At 42.6% G+C, this 12,900-nt stretch overlaps 1 protein-coding gene across 3 annotated transcripts in view; it reads left to right on the top strand.

Annotated features, from left to right (window-relative positions):
- The first annotated feature begins 399 nt into the window (after positions 1 to 399).
- dapk1 (death-associated protein kinase 1) overlaps positions 400 to 12,900 on the top strand; it is an 87,670-nt gene continuing 75,169 nt past the window's right edge. For all 3 annotated transcript variants that reach the window (XR_011977950.1, XM_072664351.1, XM_072664350.1), the window contains exons 1-2: positions 400 to 571; positions 1,250 to 1,435. Coding sequence is in view for 2 of the 3 variants with exons in the window: in XM_072664351.1 (XP_072520452.1) it covers positions 1,374 to 1,435 (62 nt within the window). In the remaining variant the exon portion in view is untranslated. The remainder of the gene's footprint in view (positions 572 to 1,249; positions 1,436 to 12,900) is intronic.

Below are 12,900 nucleotides of genomic sequence, written 5' to 3'. Positions count from 1 at the left end.
GTACAGACATAGACATAGAGAGTTAGGTCAGTTTCAATGAAAACGCCTGAATCACTTTGTTTACATGGAAAACCCCTCCATATCCCCCCTTAAACCCTAAAGGCCTGCGCGTGGGCCCAGACTTCCATTCATCACCCTGGCTCGACACAGGTTAGATGGTAGTTTCTTAGAAGCTGGCCAATAATTTCGAGCACTTACCGAATAATTAGAGAAACAGAAGGCTTTAAATTAAAAGCTGAGGGTCTCGGATCAGTCTAGTAATCTATAAATAGATTCATTATCATTAATATAGGGATGATAAGTCCTATTGAGGGGACACCTCAAAAACGCCCCCCTGAGTCCCCGCTCTATACCGCCTCCTCCAGACAGAAACCATCCGACACAGTCGTTACACACACACACACACACACACACACACACCTACTTCGTTGCGGTCCTCCCATTTGCCATTTCCTAGCACCAGTCCATGTTCCTGTCTCTCCGGAGCGGTCGGCTATGCCGCCGGTAACGTTCACGCCTCAACCCGGAGTTTACCTGCGTCCTCCACACTGACGACGGCTCGACTTCAGAGGTATCGTTCACGACCATTTCAGCATTTCACCCGCTTTTTAACGCGCTAAATTACGGCTCGTGTTCCGGGTGAGTGTGTTTCACACGTTTCACACGTTTCACGGCGACGTTAAGCCTCACTCTGCGGCTGTCGCTTGATTCTGAAGGCAGGACTGCGCGCGCGGCTGAACGTTAACGGCTGAGCGCGCGCGTGTGTGTGTGTGTGTTTTTCCGTTGCTGGTTTAAATGTCGTGTCGTTACAGCAGCAGCGGCGGCGGCGGCTGCTGCTGCTGCTCCCTCGTACACACACACATATATATACACACACACACCATGGCAGCGAAAAGGCTTGGTGGTTGAAATATACGCTAGATACGTTTTTTTAGTGAAACAGCGTTTATTTAGCCAGATATCTGATCGTCCTCCCGCGATCCCGCACTCGTTTAATAAACCCGTTCACTGGGAGTTGCTTTGTTGTCTGTTGTGGAGCTACAGTCGGGAAGGTAGGGAAGGGGAGACCCGAGCTGAGCCGAGCCGAGCTGAGCTGAGCTGAGGTAGCTAGCTAGATAGGTTAGATAGATGCTGGCTAGCTTTGAGCTAACTAACGTGTGTTCGTAGATGCTATAGAGGAGCACTTCCCCCTCAGAAACGCCTGTAACGTCTCAACCCCGTGTCTGCTCCCTTCCTTCCTTCCTTCCAGCGCGAATATGAGAAGGGTTCGCCGAAAGCTGTCATGAGGCTGGGCGGCTGATTTGGGAATCCCGCTGTGTAGGAGCAGCACGACCACCAGCAGCAGCAGCAGCAGCCGCAGCAGCAGCAGCACCATGACCGTCTTCAACCAGGAGAATGTGGAGGATTACTACGAGATAGGAGACGAGCTTGGAAGGTAATTGATGCTGCTTTTGGGTGTTGTGTTGTGTTGTGTTGTGTTGTGTTGTTCTTCTTCTGTGCTTTCCCTTCCTCAGCTGGCACACTCGAGCCTGGGCGTGGACTGACATTTCTCTTCTTTTTGTGGGAGGTGGGTTGCTCTCGGTTTCTGGTCAGTTCCTATACGCCCCTCCAAGCCAGGAGCTGGAGATGCTCCTCAGTGATGCTCCTCAGTTTCAGGCAGCATGTAATGGTCACTCGTCACACTTCCAGCTCTGGAGACCTCTGGACAAGGCAGATGTGCCCTCAAACCCTTTTCTGACGCCTGTCTGTCAGAAAAGCCTCGATATTTTAACAGCCCAGCCCCGATGATGCCGTGCGTCTTATTGATTGACATCCGGCGAATGGATGTGGCGGCCCGCTGTTCAGATTGGTCATCCGAAAGCTGCACCTGTCAGGGTGACGGCCCATCCATGATGACCCTCCATTTGCACAGTCTGCTTCCTTCCAGTTAGTTTGTCAGTTACATGATGGGCTCCTTCTCTGGCCGTTAGCGAATAATAATAATAATAATAGTAATACATGGCAAGTCCGGTTTCTTCGTGGCTTTGACCACTTTTTTTTTTTTGGAGAGATTCTTCCCGGCACGCATGATCAGAAAGCTTGAGGTTTTTCCAGCTGCGTATCATGAGAATGCAGATTCCCATTGACTGCCAGGCGTGTGGGTGGTGGTGTTCAACACGGATGAGTGTGCTCGCTGTGTGGGCTGCAGCGAATTTGACTCTTTTTGTGTTTAAGAGAACTGATTTCTGTGTCAGTTCTCAGGGAACAGCCTGCAGAAGCAGGGAAGTGGCTTCTAGGCCCTATACATAGTTAGATAGGGTTGAGTAGGAGAGATGGTACCCTGCCAGAAGATATGGAGAGGATATTTAAAGGCCCTTGAGGATGCTTTTGTCGCCTTCGCCTTTCTGACAAACGTAAGCTTATGGCAGCTTAGGTTACGCGGATTGCATAATCGTTGAAGAGCACATATAGAAGGATGGCGGTGTTCTGCCTCGCTTAGGCTAGTTTATTCAACTGGTTCTGTAATAGAGAAGCGAGGGAAGTGTATTTGATTACACCAAGATGGGAATTAGAGGCTCTCGTTCTTGTGCTCTGTCTCTGTCTCTCAGAACTGGAAAAGTCAGGTGTTAAATGTGTCATTTGGGATGTGCAGAATTCATTATTTAAATAAATATTGATTGCATGCCAGATGAATGCGTTTTGGTCAATTTCACTCTGCATACATAACAGCACTGACTCTGTCTGGGCCTGCATTTACTCTATATGGCGAATACAAAGTGTCTTTGACCCCTGGCACCTGTCTGGCGAGGCTGGTGCATCACAATTTAACACAGAAAAAAAATGTGACACCTATGCCAGCTTTTAAATGCTATCCATAACTCTTGGCATAATGATTTTTCAGACTTTTCTGAATTACATCCAGTTAAACAGATCCAATTAGGCTCTCTGTAGTGACGACTGCAGTTGATTAGTGTGTTTCAAGTATTAATGATATCCACAATGCACTCAGAAAAGCATGTTGGGGCAGTGGTGGCTCGTGGATGGAGCTCTGGGTTATTGATGGCAGGGTTGTGGGTTTGATACCTATGCCGCATAGCTGCCACTGTTGGGCCTTTGAGCAAGGTCCTTAACCCTCTGTGCTCTAAGGGTCCCTGACCCTGGCTTTCCAAGCTGGGATGTGGGAGAAGAGCAGTTTAAGGTAAGGTACTTACCACTTAAATATCCACGATCATTCAAAATCCATGCACAGATTGACTGCAGTGCATTACATTGGTATGCGTCTATGCAACCAGCCGTTGGACTGAGTGAGTCAATTTATAGATCTCTGCACCGACTCTGTTGTCTTGCTCTTTTGACCAGGAGATAAGTGAGCACTCAGTAAAATGATGCCAAAGCTTAGCTGAGGGTGAGGGGCTGCTTCATTCAGTATCATCATCAGCAACGACTGAAGAGAGGTTTCTCGACCTTGTTATTAAACTTGGGCCATCAGAAATCAAAGATGGGCAAGTCTTGCGGAGTAGGGCCTAACTGGCACTGAACGTTTTGTGACTCATACTGATTTTAAGGAGGCTGATTCCTTAAATAAACCCAGAGTCTTAACTAATATTGTTGTGCTGAGGCAGAATTTCCTAGAATCCTAGAGTTTTATTGTTATTTTCTGTTAATTAGCTCCTGTTTACTTGTGTCAACTGGTTTAACATATTTAGGAATCCATGATGATCATGAAATCATGGTGAAATCGGGCAGGTAATTGCTTCAAATGAAAATATTGGCATCAGACAGATGTTTACATATGGCTAATGTTTTTATCTGATATTTGTTGGTGTGTGTATTGAACTATGAATATGCAGAATTGTATAATAATGTGATGCTGGACTACTGCTAAAATATCTGCATGGTATACAAATAAATGTTACATTTGCCTATAATCATAAGCATAATGATATTATTAAGCATTTATTTTTTTTGCCGCTGTAACTAGTGGTGCAACGGATCACAGATAATTGGAGACCTGTACGGATCGCCCTTGAACAGCTGCAGTATTATTGCCATGACAGTGTGGCTTACACTTTTTCTGCTGCTGTGACTTTTAACAGTAATAAATCCCTCAACCTCGACACAGAGCTGTTGTGAAACATACAGACTGAGCAGCTATCTGTCACATGAACTGGATAAGCGTGGATAAAACCCTTACGGTTTGTAAACATTGTGACCGGAAAGCCATAAGGCAACACATGCAGCATGGCCTAACATCTGCAGCTACATCACTCTCGTGTGTGTGAGTGAAGTGCAGAGTTCTATTAGTGGGAGGCGTGGGAGCCTCATATGGAAAAGGAGAAATCTTCAAGTAAGTCAACCTCAGAACGACAGACTATGCTATTAACCTTTACAGTCGAATGGAATGAAGGGGAAAAAAACAGGAACGGAACAAGAGAAAGAGGCACAGTTGCTCTACTCAACCACTACATCACAGCCATTGTCAAAATAAAAGTCACATATGCAAAATTATTTTGAACTGAAAGCTAAAATTTCTGATTTTATCCTTCACCCAAAAACCATGCTTCCTGATCTGTTTCACCACTAATTATAACATCCTCATGCTTTGGTCTGGATGCATTTCCATTTACCAGCTCATCCTATAGTTGGACCAGCTATCGACATGTTTAAGCCTAAACCAGTTTGAATGTTTTGTTATGACCACCGTCTTCAAGCAGCTCGTCTTCTATGAGGAGCGTTCTCAGAAGATGACAGAATCGTTTAGAGTAATGGAGGGCAATATGACATATTACGTATATTTTATCGTATTGTGATTAATGTTATGCTTATGAGTATCTCATGTTAATCATCAGTGCTTAAAGAACACTGATTGACGGATGTCATTACAAAGAGTGTTATCAGTCCTATTTTATAAGTGTACAATATATTGAGTAAAAATCACGGTACTCCATATGGACATATTTGGATACCAGTTTTTAACATTTTTATGCATGTTGTCTACATTATAAAATACTGTGATAAATAATCGTATCGTAAAATATTGTATATCGGGGGAAAAAAGTCTTTAAATGTTGTGATATAACATTTTTACCATATCGCCCAGCTCTAGTTTAGAGTCTGCAGTGACGAGAACTATTGTACAGAGGAGTAGGAGAAACTGATGTAATATGCAGCTGTAGTGCATTGACCTGTTTGAATTTTTCCTTCCGAGGTTTGTCTATTTTCTGCTGGTTTTACCCACGCCACCTAAACCACGATGTGAAGTACACACCTACTATTTCTTTACTCTTGAATTATGGCTGGTTAGAACAACCAGCCCTTAAAAGCGCATTCAAAGGTCAGGAGTTTGCTAATATGCACACATTATAGATAACCTTATCATAGCACATTCATCACATTCTACATCAGTAGTCACCAAAATACAACCAGTATCAGTACAGAGTATGTACCACTCTAAACATACAATACTTGAAGGGATTTAACAGCATTGTTTTAAAGTAACTGGCAGCCGAATGTTTTTTTTTTGTTTGTTTTTTTTTTACCATGGTAAGTGTATGAAACCATTCAGCTTCTTTCTAATGAGCATTTCTTCATGCTAACGAAGCATGCTCAATATAACACCTTACTGTTGATCAGGTCCTATTACATAACCAGAGAAATATTCATTGTCGGTCTGCATGGATGAAAACGTATCCCTTGGTTCACACCAGCTGAACAAAAGGCCAATTTTGTTCCCCAAAAAGCACCAACTGCTGCTTGTGAACCACCTATTCATCTAGGTTCGCCCTTTCTCGGCCCTTCTCGGCCCTTCTCGGCCTCATCTTTGGTGCCCCCTCTAAATGGTTACCCCCCTCCCCCACCACCACCACCACCTTCGCACAGCACTGAAGCATTAAATAGCCCCACATCAGAGGCTCCTTGCGTGCTACTTGGACTTTAGGGTTAAACACACAGGCCCACTCTATGGGCTTTAAGAGACTCCAGTCAGGGGAAACTGAAGGATAAAGGGGGGCTCTTTATTCTGCTAATGGGCCCTGCTCCGGGTGGTCCAGCCATAGTGGGGGAGCACCGGCCTGCCAGATGAATGGAGGTCGGGCACCCAGAGGTTGGCTTGGGCTCTCATGGTCCAGGGCTGCATTGCTACAGCTTACATACGACACTGAGATGGGCTGACTACTGATCAGCTTGGCATGGGGTGTTTCAGGGCATCAGAGAAATATTTATTGGTTTTTGCGATCGCCTAGGAGCGTTTTATTGAGCGGTCACCTTGTCGGGGTCGAGAATTGACTAAACTGAATTTAATATTGCACTATTTCCTCAGTAGAAGGTTGATATTGACCTTACTCCACAATAGACCTCACATTTAAATGCAAATGAACGCAAAGCTGTGAATCCTAAAGAAGGTACCTGTTAAAATCAATGTGGCTGGACAATGGTTGCCTAACCACAGTGCTCATTACTTTTTAATTCGACTCTCACTTAATGCTTAATGTATGGGCTGAACAGTGCAGTGCACAACTCCATATATTATACATCTGAAAGCTGGCCTTCACCGCTCTATACTGGACCAGTGATGCACCTGAATAAGGTACAGGGTGTCTGAGTTTCAGTGTATAAACTCATGAAGATGACGATTCTCTAACACTGATTTTGTCTTTCACCCAATGATTCCGGGTAGGCTCTGGACCAACCATGAGCCTGATCAGGAAGAAGTGGATAAGAAGATGAATTACATTTTTTTTCATGTTGGAATTATAATTCTTCACAAAAATCACATCACAGACTGTAAAATGAGTCAATTTGCTGTGAAATTCTGAATTTAAGCAGTTTTGCATCTTGATTTGAACACTGATACTAACGGAACGGTCAGATCTCTTGCACAATCCTCACCTAGGAACCAGTTCATTTCCCAGCTTGCATTTAACCATTAAGGTTGGAAATCTGCTATGTATGGTAGCTGCTATCCTTTGCGGTTAAGAAGTGTTATTTAATGACTAGCCAGCTGCTCACGCCAGTCTGAGGTACTGTGGTGTGCATTAGACTAGGTTCTGCATTACCAAGGTACTGCATCACTAGGCTAGGCTAAGCTATGGCTGTGGCTGTGGACTGTTATAATCATGTGAATCACCCAAGGAAAATTACAGTGAATTAATTTTGAGAAATATAACAGGGTGGTAAAGGTGTTTTTTCTTCTTACACCAGCCATAGTCACATTCTTTTTGTTTTATATACAGCAGATAATTAAAATACAGCAGAATTATTATTAGACGTATTAAGCTACAAAATCCTAGGTTTTACCTTTTCTGGAAATTTCATGAGATTTCACAATGTCAATGCAAGAGTTTCCCAAGGAATCATGACTGAGTTGAATTGCTGTGATATGACCCCTTAATGTATCTTTGGGAGACTGTCATCAGTGTTGACAGATATTGATCAACACAGCACACTTTTACCATAAACATACACACACTCCTTGTGCACTCCCAGAGATCACAGTGCATCACAGTATAACTGTAATTCTACCCCATTGTAGCAAGACGTGTAATGTGAAACGTGTCTTGCACATAGCAATACACTAGCTACACTGTGTGAAAGGCGCATTACGGCTCAGTGTGGAGACATATTGTGTGAGGTACTGTACTATATCAGGCTGACTATTGGGCTTTAGGTGCCTCCTCTAAGCCTTGTGATTATTGCTGGCCCATTGGTGTGTGTGTGTGTGTGTGTGGTCCATGACTCTCTCCCTTTCCCTATCACACACATACACACATCGCTGTAAAATGAGATATAAATCCCATAAGGGACTTTACTGAGGCTTCTTCTGTAGTACTTTTAGTGTTTAGATTGTAGTCCTAAAACTATTGTGGAAAGCGGAGAGGCCGAGAGAGAAAGCCTCATTAATATTCACGCCACCTCGTAATGTCATGCAGAAGATGCAAAGTGCTTTCCACACACTGACCTACATTGGGTTCCCAGTGTGACACACAGGAGGGTGTCCATGGCGGGGTGTGTGTTTTTTTTGGATCACATTATTACATGACGGGACGCATAACCCCCCACTACCCCCCAGCGCGACCCACACACAAACTCACCCATCCCCCAAAAACACATTACAGATTTGGGGCTACAGCATCATTTAGACAGGCCATTAGAATCTAGGGGGTGGGTGATGAGCTGCCGTTGATATCACAATATTTTAGAATGGTCTAATACCAGGATCTGCCAAAATTAGAATAATGACTAAAAACTCAAATATTGTATTTACATTTAATAAAACCATAAACCTTTTCCGTTACTGTTCCAACACTAGATCCAAACATCTCATTTAAAACAATGCCTATGAATCACTGATAGGCCTTTAATTGTCTTCAGCGCATCTCTCATTTATCATCTTTCATGGAAATCACAGTCGGTGATTAACTCTAGGCAGCTGGGTAAAGTGGGAAATGAGGGACAGAGGGAGGGGCTTAGGGCTGGCACACACTCCTGCTCGACTGAATGGGCGTCTTGTAAATCAGGTATAAATTCTAGAAGTTGGGATTTCGGGGGGTTATTTTTTAATCTTTATTATTGAACCTGTGTAGTACAGGATTAGAGTCGTTTTTTTTTAAATATTTTAACAAACTGAATTATTATGAGAAATGTTATATCACTATTTAAATACTTTTTTATAATACATGATGCGTATCCCAGTATTTTGACAAACTGTTAAAATCAAATTACTTTTAATTCAAATAAATTGAATAAAAGTGCTATAAATAATAAAATAATAAATAATAAAAGTGCATTTAAACAGGACTAACTGTGCTTTTTGTAATAAAACAGTAGTTGGCCAGTGTAAGTAGTGACAATATCCACAGTAGGGATCCGAGTCTCTTAATGCTAACTATCAGCCAATACTGATCTCAGTGTTTCTATAAATCCTACAGCTCCACAGCTTGGTAAAACACATGTCGAGTATGGCATCGCATCAGTTCCCACAAGTGCTTTCATGACAAACCGTGTTTTGGTAGAGCTGGATTCATTGCAAGTTTTACCTTGGGAAAGATCTTGTTATTCGTGACCCCATGTCACCGAACAGTTGTGTAGTCTGCTCTCTGTAGTCAGCCACTCCCATGTTGATGATGTCCGTCTGAAAGTTGTGTCAGGCCTAAAAAAAAAGCCAGTCGTATTTAATAAACTGTATCCTATTCCCTTCTAAACAAGTACACATCCCATCGCTGTTAGAATTGCCTTATGATAGTGTTTAACTGTACACTGAGTTGAGTGTGTGAATATTTAACTGACTGGTAAGGTAATCATTTATGTTCTTAACCGTGGGTCTGTTCAAAACACAAGCTTCTGACACATTTAGTCCCTTAAACGTTGGGTAATGCACAGTATGTGTAATCCCGTGAACCTTGCAGAAAACAGCTAGATGTAAGGAATTAATGGCCTGAACGTCGGCCACTTATAAAAAAAAAAAAAGGCACTTCAGCAAGACTCTCAAAATTGTGCTTATCAAAGCCAGTAGCCAGCAGCGCGGTTGATCATTTAGGCCCTTTGACTGTTTGGCTGTTTCCACTGACTTCTGGAGATCTGTATGTGTATCGCTGTATGTGTGGGGGTGGATGGATGAGTGAGCGAGAAAGGAGAGAGAGAGAGAGCGAGAGCGAGATGAAACGAGTGTGTCGGAGAGAAATAAGTTTGCGTCCTGTAAAACAAGTCCAGTGTGAAGGGTAAGCTCTGACCAGCCAAGCATGTCAAATACCAGAGAGAGTGAGAGAAAGAGAGAAAGAGAGAGAGAGGAACCAGCCCTATTCCTCTGCTCTTTTCCTTTCTAGGGGCAGGTTTGCAAGATACAGCACAGCCCCCTGTTCCCAAGGCCCTATTCTTTCCACCACCTGTCAAACCAAATCAATCACTAGTGCTGGGTGATTTGTAATCTGACAGAATACTAATATAGTCATAGTTAATATAGACGTTTCACTACATTCTCATACACCAATATAGTTATACATTATTTTACTATGTGTATATATATATGTATATTTTTTACATACATTATTTTACTATGTGTATGTATATATATATATATATGTATATTTTTTGCATACATTATTTTACTATGTGTATATATTATCAGTTGGTAATATCAGTTGGAAGAAATCAGGTGCCAAAGAATTTGTTTGGGGTAATATCTCAAAGATGGAGTTTCACAAGCCTACTTACAACCCTGTTATTTGACCTCAGGTTAAAACCCACTGCTTTTATTTATGGTGGGCATGGGAAAGGGAAAAGAGCATTTATTGGCTGGTTTACGTCACCGCAGCAGCTCATAGGATCCGCATAGCTTAGCTTAGCTTTTTTTTTTTTTTAGCAGTATAACAAGAACAGTGTAATTACTTACCCAGGAAGGCCTAATGTTAGGTTTTAGCCCTTTTTTTTTTAGCCCTGCTTTCAGATTCTACCTGAAGTAGCTGTTGCATTTAGCCCCAGAAGGCTTTTTCTAGTGGGCTGGGCGCTTTTGAACGAGCACATAACCCTGTATGGTGTAGGTTCATGGTATGTCAGTTCCATGTACTGAACTCTCATTATTCAGCTAAATCAAAGTAAAAACAGTTTTACATTCTAGGACACCTTTACAAACTTTTTTAATTTTTTCTTAACAGCAGTGGTAACCAATGCTGGGCCCCGAGTGTTTTTGCTTCTCCCAGCACACCTGACCCTACCAATTAACCCTTCAACAAGTGTCTACTGAGTTGCAGTAAGAGTGCCAAAGCTGGGGAAACAAACAAATAGGCTGGACAGTGGGCCTCTAGGAACAGGTGTAGGGACCGGATTTTGTATTAAAGGTGCCCTAGAATAGAAAACTGTGTGTACCTAGGCTTAGTAGAATAATGTGTAGGCTTTCTGCCAAGAAACACCGGTGTTCTTGCTTTGAAATCGACAAGGCCACACAGAGAAATCTATGAGCACAAATGTAATTTGATTTTTTTTTTCTTTCCTATTCTTCCGATTAGTCAGAGAAAGTGTTTAATACAGCAATCAGATTGCTCCTACCTTGTCTTTTTGACATCACTGAAAAGTCTGCACATTTTGATTTCTACATAATGAAGTGGTAGATCATTTATGTCAGCGCTGTACAATAGCCACAAGTATAGTACCACAATACAATGAGACAGTGCTCTACAGTGTAAAGTAGCAGCACTCAGAAGTGTTCATTTTATTAAAACTAACTTAAATATCATCTGATAACTTGATTTATTTGGATTGTGATAAGGAATTTAACTAATACAGCCCAACACTGCCAGCCATCTGTGCCAGGCTTTCTCTGCATAGCTCCAGCTTTGCATTCACCACAGTGTAACCACAGCACCACAGTCAAACACAGCCACCAGGCACCCCCGTCCCCTCCCCTGTTTAACGTCTTCTTGTGGTTTATTCTTGGCCTGGGCTGTGAAGGTGTGCTGGCAGGATAAACTGGCCGTCTAATCAAAGGAGCTGAGGCACAGGCCATTGTCCTGGGCTCTATTCTACTGTGATTAATGGACAGACCAGTCACAAAGGGACTGGCGTGAGCTTCAACACAGGGAGTGCGTCTGTGCACGTGTGTTTGGTGCATGATGATGGCCTGCATTGACACACTTGGAGCATGCACAATACACACACCTGTACATGAAGTTCAGTTTGTAGTTTAGCAAACAACAGAATAGTATAAAATAGTAACAGGCCATTTCACAAAGTGTGCACGTATGCCCTTAAGCATACCTGTAGTGGATAAAGCTTGTTTATGCTCAGTGTTGAATATGGATTCAGACGCTTTCTGTCCGTACTATGCGTACACCTCGTCTGCATTTGTGCACATTCTCTGAAAGCTTACGGATACGGACGTAACTGGGCATTATTACTGGAAATCATGCGGGCAGTGTAGTCAATAATTCGAGCAAAACACGGTTTATAAACACAACGAAGAAGAAACCCCTGCTATTTCGTCTTTTTTGTAGCAAGTATGTTATCTCGACTTCCCCCACCGTCGCCATGTCTGTTATTGTCAAAGTGGATGAATTGCATACCACCAATGTCAACGTAGAGGATGCATAGACGTATGTGGGCTGTGACAGTTAAGTTTAAAATAGATGTATTGATTTTTGTAAAATATAAATTAGCTTGTACTTATACATAGAAACGTTTTTAAACTGATGAACTTCTTGTATTTTATATATATATATATATATATACACACACCTTTTTCAGTGTCAACAGCCAACACTAGCAGTCCCACTGACCTAGGCAATAACAGTTTTGTATTATATGTTTATACAAATCAATCAATCAGTAAATGTTGATGTCAATCTGATGCCATTACACATTCAATTTAAAATGTATTTATTTCACAACAAATGTCACTAAGCGCTTTATAGAGATCCGGGTCCACGCCTCATATGAGCAAGCACCACAACAGAGGTGGTAGCGACAGTGGCAAGGAAAAAATCACCTCATAGTCTTGGGAGAAACCAAGACTCAGTCCAAGGAACCCATCTGCCTTAGGTCGACCCGCACAGCACAAACAAACAAACAAATAACATTACACAAAAAACTAGACAGAGAGATAATGAAGAGCTATAGCTCATGTAGGAACAGGTTATGAAGTTTGAGTGTGAGTAGGTGCTGGACATATGCTCAGAGTTAATGTTGAGGTCCATGCTGATTAAGTATGTGTATGTATAGCAATGGAGTGTGGTAGGAGGGGATCATTGCAGAACTCCAGAGCAGACCCGTAACACAGCAGGGCAGTGGAGAGTCAGGCTCCAGACTGGACGGCACAGGTTACACTGCTTATTTAGGATGACCACATTCTGCTCACCAACAACCTTCTTGAGGATTAATGACTCAGATGGAGTGGATTCTGTGGTGTTGGATCTGTAGCTCACCTGCCGAGCT

The sequence above is a fragment of the Salminus brasiliensis genome, chromosome 20 (assembly GCF_030463535.1).
Source record: "Salminus brasiliensis chromosome 20, fSalBra1.hap2, whole genome shotgun sequence".
Taxonomy (NCBI): Eukaryota; Metazoa; Chordata; class Actinopteri; order Characiformes; family Bryconidae; genus Salminus; species Salminus brasiliensis.
Note: the sequence above shows the minus strand (reverse complement) of the source record. Positions and strands in the feature narration are given on the sequence as shown.